General features: G+C 55.5%; 1 protein-coding gene and 1 pseudogene across 2 annotated transcripts; both read left to right on the top strand.

The window, feature by feature from the left end:
• Positions 1–250: 250 nt before the first annotated feature.
• On the top strand, positions 251–10607 carry LOC144946284 (tetraspanin-33-like; annotated as a pseudogene). The gene is made up of 8 exons (XR_013639796.1): positions 251–431; positions 1597–1654; positions 3112–3240; positions 3401–3475; positions 3611–3706; positions 4244–4372; positions 4890–5105; positions 9880–10607. The product of XR_013639796.1 is annotated as a tetraspanin-33-like (transcript).
• Positions 10608–12684: 2077 nt separating this feature from the next.
• On the top strand, positions 12685–18376 carry LOC144946170 (uncharacterized). The gene is made up of 6 exons (XM_078874972.1): positions 12685–12901; positions 13626–13775; positions 14286–14497; positions 14980–15140; positions 15651–15783; positions 17026–18376. Exons 1-6 carry the CDS (start codon positions 12748–12750, stop codon positions 17308–17310), a joined length of 1095 nt encoding a protein of 364 aa, XP_078731098.1. The 5' UTR covers positions 12685–12747; the 3' UTR covers positions 17311–18376.
• The last annotated feature ends 619 nt before the right edge of the window (positions 18377–18995 follow it).

Genomic DNA, 18995 nt, shown 5'->3' with positions numbered 1-18995 from the left:
ATTAGAAACTAACACGTACTACCCAGGAACAAAAATCGTGTTACATCGTGAATTTTCAACGAACTCCAAAACTGTTCCTCAGTCTCCCACCGGCCAGCCCCACCCCTCGCGCCCCCTCCCCCGGGAGACCCCGCCCCGCCCCCGTGTGCTGGGTTGCCATTCCACATTCCTGCTCCACACCCTCAAACCGCCCCAGTGGGAATCCTTCCACGTGCCGCTTCTGCCTCCGCTGCCCTTCGCCCCTCGTGGTCCTCAGCCGCACCGCCTCCTCCCTCCTGCCCAGCCGCCTCCTCCTGCCCAGCTGCTGCCCTCCGCTGCCCGCTGCTGCCACTCTTGACCCCCCCTCCCTTGCCGGCATGGGCTGCGACCCGGGTGTGGACGTGAGATGCTGCGTGAAATGGACTCTCTTCGTCTTCAATCTCGTCTTCTGGGTGAGGAGGGGTTGCCTGGGTACACAAAACACTGACAAAGATCCCCCCCTCGGTATAGCCTCACGAGACTTTCGGGGCAAGTGCTGTCAGCGAGCATCTTTCAAGGCCGGTCACGGCACACGAGGGGGTGGGTGGACAATACCACCTTTGTCTCCCCAGTGGCGATGTTTACACACTCCACCGGGTACTCATTTGAGGCCGAGTCGACCTAGGAGAGGCCCAGGACCGGTTCAGACAATCGTCACCGGTGTTGGCCGTGAGCGGGAACGAACTCTGCTCGCCAGGTTTGTAGCGCAGCGCGCGAACCGCTACACCACCTCGCCCCGTACCCTGTACACCCACGCACCTGTACACACTCACCTATAATCACCTGTACACACACACCTGTACACACACACCTGTACACACACCTGTACACACACACCTGTACACACACCTATAATCACCTGTGCACCCACACCTGTACACAGACTCACCTGTACAAGACTCGCCTGTACTCACCTGTACACATGCCCACTCACCTGTGCACACGCTTGTACACGTGCATACCTAAATACACTCATCTGAGTAGACACACTTGAGCACACTCGCACACACGTGTACATGTGTGTGTGTGTACCTGAGTTGCGGTGAGCGGTAGTGTAGCAGTGAGCATGCTGCGCTACGAACCCGGCGACCCGGGTTCGATTCCCGCACGGCCAACGCCAGTGACAGTTATCTGAACCTGTACTGGGCCTCCCCTATGTCGACTCAGCCTCAAACGAGTACCTGGCCTGGTGTGTAAAAACATCGCCACCGGGGAGACAAAGGCGGTCGGGCGTGGTGTGCTGGCCACCCACCCCCTCGTGTGCCGTGTCGGCCTTCGTAAGTGCTACTCGCTAAGACCACTTGCCCCAACAGCCTGCCAAGGCTACACGGGGGATCTTTGTTGTGTCCCTGAGTCCACGCGTCGTGAGTGAGCGGCGCATTCCCCTCCGTGTCTCGTCTCGCCCCAACCCTGAGGGTGAATTCCTCAACTTGCTCAAAGCTCCTATCACCAGCAAACAACAAGATCACTAACACCATCAACACGAACATCAGCATCACCGCCGCCGCCAACAATATCAACACTGGGTGTGAGTGTCGGTGAGTGAGTCGTTCACCAGGTGAATCTGGGTGAGTCCAGGTTGTCGGGGCGTTGCTGGTTGCAGTCGGAGTGTATGCACGGACGGAGAAACGAGCCGGTGAGTGTGGGGGGGTTCCATCAGCAGCATCATCAGCAGCAACACCGTTATCATTATCAGCAAGACCGTTATCAGAAACATCGTTATCATCACCATCAGCAACATCGTTATCATTATCACCATCAGCAACATCATCATGACAACAACACTATCAGCGTCATCTCGGTACACGAGTGAGTGGGGAGGGTCTGTGTGGGTGGGTGAGTGAGAGGGGGTCTGTGTGGGTGGGTGAGTGAGTAGGGGTCTGTGTGGGTGAGTGGGTGGGGGTCTGTGTGGGTGAGTGGGTGGGGGTCTGTGTGGGTGAATGGGTGGGTGAGTGGGTGAGTGAGTGAGTGGGGGTCTGTGTGAGTGAGTGGGGGGGGGGGTCTGTGTGAGTGAGTGGGGGGGGGTCTGTGTGGTTGGGTGACTGGGTGGGGGCTGTGTGAGTGGGGGTCTGTGTGGGTGGGTGAGTGAGTGGGGGTCTGTGTGAGTGAGTGGGTGGGGGTCTGTGTGGGTGAGTGGGTGGGGGTCTGTGTGGGTGAGTGAGTGGGGGGGGGGGGTCTGTGTGGGTGAGTGGGTGGGGGTCTGTGTGGGTGAATGGGTGGGAGTGGGTGAGTGGGGGTCTATGTGGGTGAGTGAGTGGTGGGTCTGTGTGAGTGTGTGAGTGAGTGGGGGGGGGTCTGTGTGAGTGGGGGGGGGGTCTGTGTGAGTGGGGGGGGGGGGGTCTGTGTGGGTGGGTGAGTGGGTGGGGGTCTGTGTGGGTGAGTGGGTGGGGGTCTGTGTGAGTGAGTGGGGGTCTGTGTGAGTGAGTGAGTGGGGAGGGGGGGTCTGTGTGAGTGAGTGGGGGGGAGGGTCTGTGTGAGTGAGTGGGGGGGGGGGGGGTCTGTGTGAGTGAGTGGGGGGGGGGGTCTGTGTGGGTGGGTGGGGGTCTGTGGGTGAGTGGGTGGGGGTCTGTGTGAGTGAGTGGGGGGGGGGTCTGTGTGGGTGAGTGGGTGGGGGGGGGGGGTCTGTGTGGGTGGGTGGGGGGGGGGTGGGGTCTGTGTGGGTGGGTGGGGGTCTGTGTGGGTGAGTGGGGGTCTGTGTGAGTGAGTGGGGGGGGGGGTCTGTGTGGGTGAGTGGGTGGGGGGGGGGGGGGTCTGTGTGGGTGGGGGTCTGTGTGGGTGAGTGAGTCAGTGGGGGTCTGTGTGGGTTAATGAGTGGGGGGGGGGGGGTCTGTGTGGTTGAGTGGGTGGGGGTCTGTGTGAGTGAGTGAGTGGGGGTCTGTGTGAGTGAGGGTCTGTGTGAGTGAGTGAGTGGGGATCTGTGTGTGTGAGTGAGTGGGGATCTGTGTGTGTGAGTGAGTGAGTGGGGGTCTGTGTGAGTGAGTGGGGGTCTGTGTGAGTGAGTGGGGGGTCTGTGTGAGTGAGTGAGTGGGGGTCTGTGTGAGTGTGTGAGTGAGTGGGGGTCTGTGTGAGTGAGTGGGGGTCTGTGTGCCGCAGCTGGCTCCGTGGGCTCCCTGGTGGGGGACCCTGCCGTGCTGCTCCTCGTGGTGGGGGCTCTCACCTTCCTGCTCGCGTTCTGCGGCTGCGTGGGGGGCGCTCAGGGAGAACACGTGCCTCCTGTACACGGTGAGCGCTCACCCGGACTCACCTCGAGACTCACCTATACACTCAATTATACACTCACGTGGTCTCCCGTGCCCCCCATGTCCCCCGTCTCCTCCATGTCTCCCGTGTTCCCGTGTCTATCCGTGCCCCCCCCTTGTCCCCGTGTCCCCCGTGTCTCCAGTTCACAGGGACACTCTGTGTGGTGTTCACAGCTCAACTCGCCGCAGGGGTCATCGCCTTCATCTTTAAGACCAAGGTCGGTGAGACCCCCCTCGTAGCTATCCCCCCCCCCAAACCCCCTCCTTGCAACCCCACCAAGTCACATACGCCCCCCCCCCACATGCTCCCCCCCCCGATGACCCCCAAGTCACGTGCCCCCCGTGCTTAGTAGGTGCGAGCGCGCGTCACCGAGCTGGTGCACGCCGCCATCCAGGAGTACCGGGGAGACCACGACCTGCAGAACGCCATCGACTACATGCAGAGAGAGGTGGGCCATCCGCATCTATGTCGTCATCATCTATGTCATCATCATCTATGTCGTCATCATCTATGTCGTCATCATCTATGTCATCATCATCTATGTCGTCATCATCTATGTCGTCATCATCTATGTCGTCACCATCATCCGCATCGTCGTCTCCAGATCGACTACATGCAGAGAGAGGTGGGCCGTCCGCATCTATGTCGTCATCATCTATGTCGTCATCATCTATGTCGTCACCATCATCCACATCGTCGTCTCCAGATCGACTACATGCAGAGAGAGGTGGGCCGTCCGCATCTATGTCGTCATCATCTATGTCGTCATCATCTATGTCGTCATAATCATCCGCATCGTCGTCTCCAGATCGACTACATGCAGAGAGAGGTGGACTACAGATCATCATCACTTACACGACTGCAGCCTCACCTCATCGATATCACCACCTCCACTCCTCACTGCATCTCCCCACTTCCTGTCCCCCCCCCCCACTTCCTGTCCCTTCCCCCCCTACCCTTCTCTCCCCCCCCTCCCCCCCCCCAGTTCCTGTGCTGTGGGGCTCTGAGCCGCCTGGACTGGAATCGGAGCCGGTACTTCCAGTGCTCCGCAGACAACCCGAGCCCCGAGCGCTGTGGGGTCCCCTACTCGTGCTGCGTGCCCATCCAGGGGGAGGTGAGGAGGCTCCAGGGTGGGGGGGTCAGAGGGGGGACGAAGGGGGCTCGGAGGTCACGCGTGGACCTCAGGAGTGGTGGTGACGTTGGTTCGGTGATGTGGTGTGGTGACCTCTGGTGGTGTGGATGACCTCTGGTGGTGTGGCTGACCTCTGGTGGTGGGTGACCTCTGATGGTGTGGCTGCCCTCTGGTGGTGTGGGTGACCTCTGACCTCTGGTGGTGGGTGACCTCTGGTGGTGTGGCTGACATCTGACCTCTGGTGGTGGGTGACCTCTGGTGGTGGGTGACCTCTGGTGGTGTGGCTGACCTCTGGTGGTGTGAGTGACCTCTGACCTCTGGTGGTGGGTGACCTCTGGTGGTGTGGCTGACCTCTGACCTCTGGTGGTGGCTGCCCCTTCTGGTTGCTGCTGACCCTGGCGGTGTGTGCTAGCTCAGGTTGTGTGCTTGAGCACCAGGGGTGATGTGGCTCACTCCCCACTGGCGGTGCGTTTTTCCATCGGGTGGTATCGTTGTGCAGGTGGTGATGAACACCATGTGTGGCTATGGAGCCCAGTTGTTGCCGGACGGTAGCGGTGGTGGCGGCGGCAGTGGTGGTGGCATCGGTGGTGGTGGCAGCGGTGTTGTGGCCAGAGCCCCGGTGTTTACCGAGGGGTGCCTGGGCCGCGTGGAGCGGTGGGTCGACTCCAACCTCCTGCTGCTGCTGGGCCTCGCGTTCGGTCTCGCCGTGCTGCAGGTACCTCGCCACCGCCGTGCTCGTCGGCAGCTCTGCCGCTCGAACCTTCTCCTCCTCTTGGTAGCGGGGTAGCAGCGCCATCGGACCGGCTGTGCCACAGGTTCAACGTCATCGGCAGCAGTGACATCGACATCAAAGTCATCAGCAGCATCGTCAATATTATTACCATTGTCGTCAACAGCAGTGGCATCATCAGGGTCGTTACAGAAGAATCATCGTCAGCAGTAGAAGCATCATCATCATCGTGGTCATTGTCATCGTCACTGTCACCAACATCACCATCAGCAGTATTATCATCAGCACCTCTTATACCGAGCTGCCTTGTGTGCTGCCCCTCGGCTACAGCTCCTCCACACCGTCACTGCTCACCCCTTATGACTCTCGTATGTTCATCTCAGCCCCACCGCCTCTTGGTGCCCCACTCCCTCCTCGGGAGTCGATAAAAGTCGACAGTGGTTGTCTTGGAGATGGACTCACCCCTTGCATAGGAATGTGTCATTTTCACCACTGGCTCTGGCAGGGCTATTATGATTACACTATGTAACACAATTTTTGTTCCTGGGTAGTAAGTGTTATTTCGTAATTGCTTATGCCCAAAAAGTACAGAAAATAGATATTATTCACCACAAACTTTGCTTTTGTGACCAGGACAGAGATATTTTGAAATGTACCTATTTTCTATGAGAAAATGGGGGAATTTGTGTCTTTTTGTTCACATAAAGTCAGAAAAACAACATGAATCAAAATTATATTTATACTAAAGTAATACAAAAATTACTACAAAAGATTTAGAAGTGAGTAGTCTTTCAAGATTTACGATTTACTGTAAATCACTTTCACGGATCAGCCCCCAAATGTAGTCTCCCATCGTGTTCTCATTATACTGTCCTTGGTAGCGGCGTTCAAAGTCCAGTATATCCTGGTGGAAGCACTCGCCTTGCTCCTCCGAGTACGCTCCCATGTTCTTCTGGAATTGATCAAGATGAGCATCAAGGATATGGACTTGGAGGGACATCCTACAGCCCATTGTGACATAGTTCTTCACCAGAGTCTCAACCAGCTCCACGTAGTTTTCGACCTTGTGATTGCCCAGGAAGCCACGAACCACTGCGACAAAGCTGTCCCAAGCCGCTTTCTCCTTACTAGTGAGCTTCTTGGGGAATTAATTGCACTCCAGGATCTTCTTTATCTGTGGTCCGACGAAGACACTGGCGTTGGCCTTTGCCTCAGACAACTTAGGGATGAAGTCTTGAAGGTACTTGAAGGCTGCCGACTCCTTATCTATACCTCTGACAAATTGTTTCATATGGCCCAATTTGATGTTGAGTGGTGGCATCAGCACCTTCTGGGGGTCCACCACTTAACGTTGTTCCTCGCCACAGAGAACTCGGTCCGCTGTGGCCAGTCCCGCTTGTGGTAGTGCGCCTTGGTGTCCCTGCTGTCCCAAAGGCAAAGATAGCAGGGAAACTTGGTAAAACCGCCTTGGAGACCCATCAGGAATGCCCAGGGTTTGCTTGAGCCCCGACAGGCATGCCAAAATATGCCTTGTAGGCCTCACACATCTTAGCAGGTGCTTTCACAGAGTCATTTTTCGCTCTTGTCTTGATATATTGGCGGCAGACATCGCAAAATGCGTCTGCCGGATGCTTGCAGCCTCTTGATGCCATCTCAGAACAATGCAGATATGTATCCACTTAGGCAGATGGAACTAAACTGAACTGGTGGGCTTATGCCCCCTGTATTTTTACGACTATTTATATTACTGGAAAGTTCTAGAATGTTCTATAAGTTTCTCCAAGTTTACTCAGCACTGAATCTATCTGGAATGTTCTGGAAAATATGTAAATTTCAAAATATCACTGTCCTGGTCACAAAAGCGAAGTGTGTGTGGAATAACACTGGTCAAACAAAAGAGAAACATTTTTTTTCTGGCCTGGACTTTTGCAGCTGTTTTAGACTAATTTCAGGGTGCTGATTCCAAATCTGATCTCAGATTTGCTCTATCACATCTCACTTTTAAATCCTTTATATTAAGTTCACTTGCTTGCTTGCTTGTGTAGAGGTGTTACGGAGGGCAAACAAACACACTGGGCGTGGTTATGCCCGTACGCCGAGAGGTGCTTACATCCACGTCCGCACCGTTGAGCCTGGGGGGCTGACACGGCGCTGGGATCCCCCCCGGCCCCACCCCTCAGTGGGGGAGTTGCTATACGAGGCGGTGAGCCGGAGGGCTCGGGGTGCAGTGTTCAGCCTTAACCAGCGAAGCAAGAAGACCGGCTAGATAGGCCCTGGGACTCCCCTGGATCGCTGTCCTTCTCAGGGCAAGCCAGTGGCGTGGCCCCAAGAGCCCAGAGCCGATGCTCTTGTAAGAGCCGGTCTGGGGACTCAGGGTGCCGTAATCCCAGCTTAACCAGAGCTGGGTTAGTTAGCCTCCCCTAGCCCTGTAGTGGAGGACCTAGGAGTAGGCTAGCCGTAACATAGATTGTGTGATCTCCCTGTTAGACGGGTGAAGGGGCCGATACCCCTTTGAGTGTTGTACATCTCGGCCTGTTATGTACCTTGTGGTTAATAAATAAGTGTGCCTCCAACTACGTCGTCCAAGTCTCCTGGAACCTACTACACTTGCCTGCGCGCTTACGACCGTGCAAATCTTTCGGTCGTTTTTTAACCCACTTCCCGTGATCCAATCGAGCTGACATTTTGCACACAGACTCGTTGTGCGTGACAATTTATTTTCGTGAAAAAACATTTCCATTACTTTACACTTTTTAGGAATTTTTTTTTTTATATTTAATTACCAATTGCTTAATGGTGGCAGGCAATCATCTGACCCATAGGTGGCAGCCATCTCAAGCCAGAGGACGAGAGGACTCTAGCCGCCACGCATATAAAGGATTTATAGTGAAAAACTTTGTTTTTACGGGTTAATTTTTTATGATATCGGCATACCCCATTTTCATTGATTTTACCCGAAATTAACTCTGTCACTTATGATTGCAAGTTGTTGTGAGTCAGTGACTGCTTTAGTGTTAAAATATGGTGCTGTATTTTTAGGATAGTATGTTTATAATATCATTTTATGTAGATATCCACATTTATTTAATATTTTTCTTCCGCAGTTTTTATTGAAAATGCAATATGTGATATCTCAAAAACCTGATGTGATAGACAAAAACTGATGCCAGATTTGGAATCAGCACCCCAAAATAACCTTAAAACCGTTGAAATACCTTATGCCAGAAAAAGTGTGTTGACCAGTGTAATCGCCATTTTCTCTACTTTTGAGGCATACGCAATTAGAAAATCACACTTACTACCCAGGAACAAAAAAAATACTAATTTGCTCGTGTCATGCTCCCTGGCACTCTCCACTCCTTATTATGTTTCTTCTCACATCAAGAAACTCACAGTTCCTATGGTCACTCTTACATTGCTTTTATGGCTTCATTTTGGTGATTTCGAAAAGTTGTTTGGTTTGGCCATGTTTGTTTGTTGTAGTACAGAGTTAGAATGATGGCTTAATCTAAGTGTAATGTATCACTTACTGTTAGTAGCTCAGCTTATTGGAGAGTATATTGAGTATATTGATATTGATGTAGTTTATATATATATTTACGTGGTGGTTTGGCTGCTGCAGCTCCTTACTATTAAAATTTCACTCCCTTTATTACTGCTAATCCTACTTCCTCCCTTTATCACTGCTAATCCTACATAATACTCGAGCATAATGACTTTGAGACCCCCCACCACCACCTACACATTCCACAAGTAGTGACTAATCCCATATCTGCATTTTCCATAAATATGTTAAATTCCTCTGTTGATATGTAAATTCCTTTGTCAAGGCGCTCTCCTCCTCTAACCCAGCTTAAATATACGCTGCCAAGCTTGGTGGTGTTCATTCAGATGCCGTCTTTCCGACAGCCCTGTTCTTCACCTGAGGACGGCTGCTTGCGTTGTGGCCGAAACGTCGTGAGAATTGTATTTTATTATGTTTTATTTTTATTATTTTATTATTTTCCTTCTACGTGACTTTACCGAAAGAACCAAGAAGATGAATCCCTGCAGTCACGAAAGCTTTAAATCGAAATTTAATCTAAGTTGTCTTGTGGTTGGTTGTTTGACTTGCATCCCACTGGGATTTTTGCACAGAGCGTTGGTGTATGGTGCTTTTTTCTGGAAGATTTTTTGCAGTTTTTTCCTGGATTTTTCTGTTTGCGCATAGTCACTTTAAGATATTTTATTGTTCATGTTTTTTGTTTGTTGCGGTTGCACCCGATTCAAGAGCCAAATGGCTCACAGGGCTACACCAAATAAATGAAACTGAAAAACTGACTCGCGGAACCACCCACTCACTCATTCAACCACTCACCCACCCACCCATTCAACCACTCACCCACCCACCCATTCAACCACTCACCCACCCACCCACTCGCCACACTGCAGTTCACCACGCTTCTCTTTCTGCATCTTCCCTTTCACTGCTCTACTCTGGAATCCCCTTCTCCTTCCATCATCATCATTGTCGTCCCCCCCCCCCCAAGTTCTCACAATAACAAAAACCTTGCTCAATGCAAGACACTTGTGTCCAGGCGCTCTTATCTCATACAACTTGGATAGCGCTGCTTGCTGCTGGCCGCTGGACGTTTCGGGACGTCGTGTCTCCCCGTGTCTCCCCGTCCCCCCGTGTCTCCCCGTCCCCCCTGAGTCTCCCTGTGTCCCGTGTCTTCGTGTGTTTTTCCGCGTCTTTGAGTGTCTCCTCGTGTGTCCTCAGCTCATCGGCATCAGCCTGGCTTGCGCGCTCATCGCCTACGTCAAGAGGCTGCAGCAGCTGCAGCAACTGCAGCAGCAACAGCTACAGCAGCAGCATCTGCAGCCGCAGGATATGAAGCTGATGATGGAGCAGGGGGACTTGTAGGTGACTCGTGCATCGCTCGTCAGGGCAGTGACGCAGCCCAGTGGTAGTGCACTCGCCGCTTGTGGGCAGAGGGTTTACACGGTTCGAATCCAGCGGCCACCCTGGTTAATACTCTGGTGTGGTATTAACCATTCACAGGAAAAACTCTACGCAAAATAACAGCTGCGATGGGGATCGAACCCAGGCCCTACTTGCTTACAATGCGACAACCTGGCACCCACATTAAGCCATCACCGCACCTCACCGCTACAAACGCGCTCTGTCTGCTCGAATCCCACAGCGAACTCCAAGATCCACCCTGATGGCCTACCTGCACCATCTGGCCTTAGATTCGCATCGTGACCCACACACTCGAACAGAGACCCATATAACTACCCTGACAGTCTCCCACACCGAAAGACTCATATAGGAACCTATAGAGACCCACAGACTTGCTATGCATGTATAGCAGATATCCTGTACGTTGCGATCATAGTCCCCTCCTGCGAAACATTTGGCAGAACCCTCCTGAAACAGTCTTGAGGATCGGTGAGGCTGTGCTGGGTAAACGAGGGTGATAATATTCTTAGGTTTTTTCGGTAAAGTCACGTAGGTAAAACATTAACATTAATAAAAGTAAAATAAAATAAAAATCACGACGTTTCGGAGGAAACACAAGCTTCCGTCTTCAGGTGGAACCGTCACAGCCACGACAGCTGTATCATGTAAATGAGAGATTACAAGAACTACCACTCCGTATATATAATGGTTGGAGAGGGGAAGGGCCAAGTACGGCACACTTTTTATTAATATGGTAAGGTGAGGCTTAAGACTAAGAATAGACTGCATAACAAAAGGCTGAGCCTTTGTTATGGAGAGGTCCGGTTTGTGACTAAGCGTGCCGTACTTGGTCCTTCCCCTCTCCAACCATTATATATACGGAGTGGTAGTTCTTGTAATCTCTCATTTACTTGATACAGCTGTCGTGGCTGTGACGGTTCCACCTGAAGACGGAAGCTTGTGTTGCCTCCGAAACGTCGTGATTTTTATTTTATTTTACTTTTATTAATTTTAATGTTTTACCTACGTGACTTTACCGAAAAAACCTAAGAATATGAATCCTTGCAGTCACGAAAGCTTCAAATCGAGAGGGGGGTGATAATAATTGAGTATAAAGTTTATTTGATTCGTTACACGCATGATCCCGTTTCGCCAGTTGCCCAGGTATGTTGCACGGGTGATCCGTGGTTCGTGAGAACAGTAGCAGGAGCAGCGAAGACAGAAGCATCGACATTGCGGACACGGGGGACACGGGGGATATTGCACCACTAACAAACGGGGCGCTTGACGGCCGCAAACGAAAGCGACAGCACACATCATACAACGATAGCAGGACGCGCCAGACAACGCGTGAGCTACGGCTACGAGTCTGCACCGCCGCCTTTTGGTTTTGTCGCAACTAAAAGAGGGAGAGTTGAAGGGAGGGAACCGCGCTGTCAGAAACGTGCAACAGCGACGCGAAACGCGTCCCCATGCTCGCTTCATCGTCGTCGTCGTCATGGCCTAGCCACTGCCCGTTGAAGTTCAATGCGGTGTTGTCGAGCCGCGTGTGCGCTCTCGAATCCAAGTGTTCCTGTTTATCGGCGTCATCCTCAGCATTCACCCACCCATCCACTCACCCACCCATTCATTCACCCACCCACCCACTCACCCACCCACTCACCCACCCATTCATTCACCCACCCACCCATCCACTCACCCACCCACCCATCCACTCACCCACCCATCCACTCACCCACCCATCCACTCACCCACCCATTCATTCACCCATTAGACACAGGTTACACTCTTCATGATCTATTACAACTTTGATAGCGCTGTTTGTTGCTGGTCATTTTTACGTTTTCGGGCCTTTGGGCCTACTGTTCTCAGCAGCTGTGTAAAACTACACTCTATATGTGAATAAATAACTTTAGTTTCGATTTAAAGCTTTCGTTACTGCAGGGATTCATCTTCTTGGTTCTTTCGGTAAAGTAACGTAGAAGGGAAATAATAAAATAATAAAAATAAAACAATAAAATAAGGTGAAGAACAGGTCTGTCAGAGGACGGCTGCTTGCGTTGTGGCCGAAACGTCGTGAGAATTATTAAATGTTTTATTTTTATTATTTTATTATTTCCCTTCTACGTGACTTTACCGAAAGAACCAAGAAGAAAAACAACTTTAGTGTTTTAGTGAACGCGCCTCGTGGCTGTCGTGAGCGATGCGGCAAGCAGCTCCGGGCTGGATTCAACCTGCTGAGGTCTCATCAGCACAGCCAGGCTTGGGTCGTAAACCGGTAACCATTTGGAGAATCTGTTAAGTCTCGCACAGTAGAATGTTAATTAGTATGTGAACCGTACCCACTCTTTACCCCACCACATTTAACCGGTTACCGGTTTTGCCATAAACACCACGATTAGTAAAGCCCAGCAGCTGACGTAAGGCGGTATGCAAATTATGTTAACGAGTGACGTCACTCGCTGACAAGCTCCGCCCCCCCCCCTCGCGCGCTGCCAATTTCCGGCGCGACGCAAAAAGCTGAAGGGCGACGCGATTCGATTCCACTTTGCGGTTCATGCGAGACAATCGATTCCCCTAAAGTATAAAACAAAGAATCGATTAGCGACGTTACGAATTACATCGAAGGAATCGATTCCTGCTGAGAAGCCGGCTCGAGGTTTGCGTCGGATAACGTGGGAGGCGATGGCGGACGACGAGGAGGAGGTGGACGAGGGGACGAGGTGGAGGCCCAAGCTCGTCCTTCACGTCGACCTCAACAACACGGTGGTGGTGGCCGATTCCGTGACGTCGCAGGGCCCAGAGGAGGCGCTCGCCAACTTCCTGCGCCTGCGGCTTGGTGAGGAGGCGGCCCGCCTGTCGCGAGGCGCCCGCCGTGGGGGCGTGGCCGCGCAGATGACGTAGATTATGTTAATGACGCAGATTATGTTAATGACGCAGATTATGTTAATGACGCGTATACGGTATTGTCCGTTTCGGGCAACGGGCCTTCTCCGTAGTGGGTTTTAAGACGCAAGCTCCTCGACCGCGACTACACGGCAGCATCGATCATGGCGGAGTAGCGCCGTGAACCCCTCGTCAGTGCCCCACCTCGTCACACACCCAACTCGGACCTGGTCGGTCACCCTGTGCCCTTGTTACCTTGTTACCTTGTGCATCGCAACGTTCACCCGGCAAAGTCCCATCACAAGGGAGAAACGAACAAATCGTTTCACTCAATTTCGCCGCGTGGGTTGACGGGGTATACGAGTCGCCTCGTGCCGCACGGGGACAGCTGCCGCTGGGGGTGCCCGCGTCGGGTTGTCGTTACCCCAAAGCGCGCGTGCTCGGTCAATCGAACCGTTGTGGGACGGATGGCCCCAACGTGTCGCTCGTTCCGCCTGCTGCGCCACGCGCGTCTTGAACTCCGCCGTGATCAGGCAACGAGCGTGGAACAGACCGACTGGAGGTGCGCAGAGAGGCGTGGGAGAGGCGCACCGTGGCAATGGCACCCAGAGACGGCCCCACTTGACTCATCCGAGCCGTGCTTGTGGCCCCCACCTTCCGCCTCTCATCCCTAACAGAGGAGGGGGAACCCCTGAGCAGTGACCCCGTGGTGGCCCCCCTGCTGGAGGAGTGGGGGGCCCTGGGGGGCACGGAGGCCGTGGTGAGGAGCGCGGTTAAACGGCTGGAGTGGAGACACGGGGACGACCCCAAGCTCACCCTTCCCGGAGGTGCGGCGCTCACCCCTCCCGCTCACCCCTCCCGCTCACCCCTCCCGCTCACCCCTGCCGCTCACCCCTGCCGCTCACCCCTGCCGCTCACCCCTCCCGCTCATCCCTCCCGCTCACCCCTGCCACTCACCCCTCCCACTCACCACTGCCGCTCACCCCTCGCGCTCACCCCTCCCGCTCACACCTCCCGCTCACCCCTCCCACTCACCTCTCCCGCTCACACCTCCCGCTCACCCCTCCCACTCACCCCTCCCGCTCACCCCTCCCGCTCAATGCTGCCGCTCACCCCTGCTGCTCCCCCCCCCGCTCAAGCCTACTACACGCCCCTCCCGCTCACCCCTGACCTCAAATAATTTCCCCTGACCACCTCCTGCTGACCCTTAACCTCGTCTGCCCTCGCTTGAACTTACCCGACGTGCCCCGACCTCGTCCGACAGACCCCCACGGAGGACGCAGCCGACCGTGACCCCGCCCCCCCAAGCCTCGGCCCTGACCCCCCGTCTCTCGCAGGCAGCGAGGGGGGGACCCGCCGACCCCGCGGCCGCCCGTGCCACCTGCTGCTGCCCGGCTTCCTGGAGCTGCTGTGCTGGCTTACGCGCCGGCGCCCGGGCTTCGGCCTGGTGCTGCGCACGTTCGGCACCGACCTGGAGGCGGCGCTGGGCGCGGTGCGGCGCGCCCTCAACGGACACCACCCGGACTTCCCCCAGCTCGCCCAGCGGCGGGTGTGCTCACACGTGGGAACGACTCCCGAACTCTGACCTTTGACACACTTCCCCGATTCGTAGCCGCCGTAACCCGCCTGTTCTGCTGCCCCGTGTGCAGCGATTGAGTTCCCTTTGCCGTGAGCGGCGAATGCACGGCTCGAAGTCTACGACGCCGACGGTGACCTCGCCGACCCCCGAACTCGCCGACCTCACCACACTTCCTGATACCGACCCTTGTCCAGCCTCGACCTCCCTGGCCTCGACCCGAATCGTTGCCACTATTCCCGACCCCCCTGACCTCGTTAAATCTGACCACAACCCTCAATACCCAACCTCAATCCCGACCCCTGTGACCCCGACACTGTCCTCTGTGACCCCAATGCCACCGACACCACAACCACCTTGACTCCTTGCCCTGACTCTTGCCACAGATTACTGCCCCCCCCCCGCCACCGTTCCGTGCCCAACTCTGCCCGCCTGCCCCCTCCCGCCCCCCGTAGGTGGATGTGGCCGTGCAGGTGGGGAGCGTGTGCCCGGGCCCCCGGGGGGTGACTCTGAGCATGGAGGGGACGAGTGTGAATAGCTGGGAGGACGGGCGAGCTCCATACAGGGTCCTTTCGGCGCTCGTCGGCGTGCACGGACTGCAGGACGACTTCCGCTGGTACGCACTCCCCCACGCGCTCACCCGTGTACTCGCCAACACAGTCGTTAGATTTGCTCGCTCGCTCACCCGTGTACTCGCCAACTTGGCTCGCTCGCTCGCCCATAATTCGCTCACCTGGGTAGGCACGCTCACTCGCCCCGTCGCTCGCCAACGTCCACGCTCGTCCACGTGCTTGTTTGCCCAATCGCTGACTCCCCTGTCATCTACTCTCGCATATGGTCGCTCACTCACTGACTCTCTGGCCTAAGTACTCACTCACCGGCCGAAGTACTCACTCACTGACTCTCTGGTCGAAGCACTCACTCACCCGAAGAGCGCTCTCCTGGTTGCTGTGTTGTTGTTGTTGTCGTCCGGTCTGCAGACAAGATCCTCTTTGTGGTTGTGGTATCACGGTTGCCATTGTAGTGGTGGTGTTGGCTGTGGTTGTTGGTGGTAGTGATTGTGGTGATTGTGATTTTGGTGATTGTGATTGCAGTGGTAGTGATTGTGGTTGTGGTTGCGGCGCAGGTGGGCGAGGCACGGCTTCACGAGCGAGGGGGGAAAGCCCCTGTGGGTGGACCCGTTTGACCCCAGCGTCCACCACATCTTCATCGACGACAACATCCGCCCCGATGACGGGAACACAATCGTCAACCCACAGGTGGGACATCGCCATCACATTGCTACCATCACCAACAATAACACGATCGACATCACTCACTCACACCATCAACAACAACACGATCAACATCACTCACACCAACAACAATAACACGATCGACATCACTCACTCACAGCATCAACAACAACACGATCGACATCACTCACACCAACAACAATAACACGATCGACATCACTCACTCACACCATCAACAACAACACGATCAACATCACTCACACCAACAACAATAACACGATCGACATCACTCACACCAACAACAACAACACGATCAACATCACTCACACCAACAACAATAACACGATCGACATCACTCACTCACACCATCAACAACAACACGATCAACATCACTCACACCAACAACAATAACACGATCGACATCACTCACACCAACAACAACAACACGATCAACATCACTCACACCAACAACAATAACACGATCGACATCACTCACTCACAGCATCAACAACAACACGATCGACATCATTCACTCCATCAACAACAATATCAACATCACTCACTCATACCATCACTAACAACACGATCAACATCACTCACTCACACCATCACTAACAACACGATCAACATCACTCACTCACACCATCAACAACAACAATATCAACATCACTCACTCACACCATCACTAACAACACGATCAACATCACTCACACCATTACTAACAACACGATCAACATCACTCACTCACACCATCAACAACAACAATATCAACATCACTCACTCACACCAACAACAACACGATCAACATCACTCACTCATACCATCCACAACAATATACACGGGTGCGCTCTTGCATGCTTTCCCGTGTACATTTGTCTGTTCATGCGCGTGCACACAAAGACGTTCATGTTTGCTTGCACGTGTACACGTGTGCGGAGAGCAGTGGCGCAGCGGTTAGCGCACTGCACTTCGAAGCTGGCGACCCGAGTTCGATTCCCGCTCACGGCCAACGCTGGTCACGTATATCTGGCCTGGTGATGCCGGGTCTCCCCCAGGTCGACTCGGCATCAAATGGGTACCTGGTTCCCTGCGTGTAAACATCGGCGCGGGTGGCGACCGCATTCCCACCGCAGTGTGCCGCGATGGCCTTTCTAGGCGCCGCTCGCGAGCACCTCCCATTACCCCGGACGATCCGTTGAAGGCGACGCGGTGGGGGGATGATGGTTTTTCCCCTTTGCGTGCGGGCGCCGTGCGGGCGCCGTGCAGGTGTTTGCAGGGCCCGGCAGCGCGCGCTGCTCCCCGGTGCCCACCGCCTCGCTGCTCGGCGTCTGCCTGGTGCGCACCGACCTGCTGGCCGCTATCGTGGACCGCACCTGGTTCGTGCGGAGCGTGGAGGCCTGCGAGCGCGCCCACGCTCGCTCCCTCCGGGCCCGGGGGGGCCCCGCGCCCCCCGTGACGACGGGGTGCCCGCTCCGCCCCCGCTCGCGGGGCGCCCCCCCCGTGGCGGACGAGGAAGAGCGCGTGCGCGACTGCGCCAGGGGCCCCGTTTGACCCGGAGGGCGCAGGTGGGGGGACGGGGGCAGAGGGGGACGCGGCAGCGGCATCCACGCAGGGCGTGCGGTGGCGTGCGGAGTTCGTGGCGTGAGTGCGGTGAGTGGGGTGAGAGTGGCGAGTGGGATGATTGTGGTGAGTGCAGTGGGTGGTGTGAGTGCAGCGAGTATGTTGAGTGGTGCGAGTGGGGTGAGTGCGGTGAGTGCAGCGAGTATGTTGAGTGGGGTGAGTGCGGTGAGTGGGGTGAGAGTGGCGAGTGGGATGATGGTGGTGAGTGCAGTGGGTGGTGTGAGTGCAGCGAGTATGTTGAGTGGTGCGAGTGGGGTGAGTGCGGTGAGTGCAGCGAGTATGTTGAGTGGGGTGAGTGCGGTGAGTGGGGTGAGAGTGGCGAGTGGGATGATTGTGGTGAGTGCAGTGGGTGGTGTGAGTGCAGCGAGTGTGTTGAGTGGTGCGAGTGGGGTGAGAGCGGTGAGTGCAGCGAGTATGTTGAGTGGGGTGAGTGGGATGATTGTGGTGAGTGCAGTGGGTGGTGTGAGTGCAGCGAGTATGTTGAGTGCGGTGAGTGGGGTGAGAGTGGCGAGTGGGGTGATTGTGGTGAGTGCAGTGGGTGGTGTGAGTGCAGCGAGTGTGTTGAGTGGTGCGAGTGGGGTGAGAGCGGTGAGTGCGGTGAGTGGGGTGAGAGTGGCGAGTGGGGTGAGAGTGGCAAGTGCAGTGGGTGGTGTGAGTGCAGCGAGTATGTTGAGTGGTGCGAGTGGTGCGAGTGGTGCGAGTGGTGCGAGTGGTGCGAGTGGTGCGAGTGGTGCGAGTGCGGTGAGTGCGGTGAGTGCGGTGAGTGGGCTGATTACGGTGGAGAGTTACGGTTACCTGAGGCGCCTCTGTTGTAATTTATTAAATCTCCGAACGTAGTGACTGTGTCTGGACTCTCCTACCTTGTGGCGGTGTTCGAGGCTGTGTGGATTCCAGGACCCTCGCCCAGGTGACCCTCGCCCAGGTGACCCTCGCCCAGGTGACCCTCGCCCAGGTGACACTCGCCCAGGTGACCCTCGCCCAGGTGACACTCACCCAGGTAACCCTCGCCCAGGTGACACTCACCCAGGTGACCCTCGCCCAGGTGACACCCAGGTGACCCTCGCCCAGGTGACACCCAGGTGACCCTCGCCCAGGTGACCCTCGCCCAGGTGACCCTCGCCCAGGTGACTCTCACCCAGGTGACACTCACCCAGGTGACCCTCGCCCAGGTGACACTCACCCAGGTGACCCTCGCCCAGGTGACCCTCGCCCAGGTGACACTCACCCAGGTGACCCTCGCGCCAGGTGACCCTCGCCCAGGTGACACTCACCCAGGTGACACTCACCCAGGTGACCCTCGCCCAGGTGATACTCACCCAGGTGACCCTCGCGCCATGTGACCCTCGCCCAGGTGACCCTCGTCCAGGTGACACTCGCCCAGGTGACCCTCGCCCAGGTGACACTCACCCAGGCGACCCTCGCCCAGGTGACACTCACCCAGGTGACCCTCGCGCCAGGTGACCCTCGCCCAGGTGACCCTCGCCCAGGTGACACTCACCCAGGCGACAGCAACTACCGCCCTTCGCCACTAAGTGGCGCCAATGTCCCACCGGCGATTTGTGAACCGGGGAGCTGCGCTCGCGACCCCCAAGGCGTGCGCAACCATCATCGCGTCG

This window comes from Lampetra fluviatilis, chromosome 40 (genome assembly GCF_964198595.1).
Source record: "Lampetra fluviatilis chromosome 40, kcLamFluv1.1, whole genome shotgun sequence".
Lineage (NCBI taxonomy): Eukaryota > Metazoa > Chordata > Hyperoartia > Petromyzontiformes > Petromyzontidae > Lampetra > Lampetra fluviatilis.
Note: the sequence above shows the minus strand (reverse complement) of the source record. Positions and strands in the feature narration are given on the sequence as shown.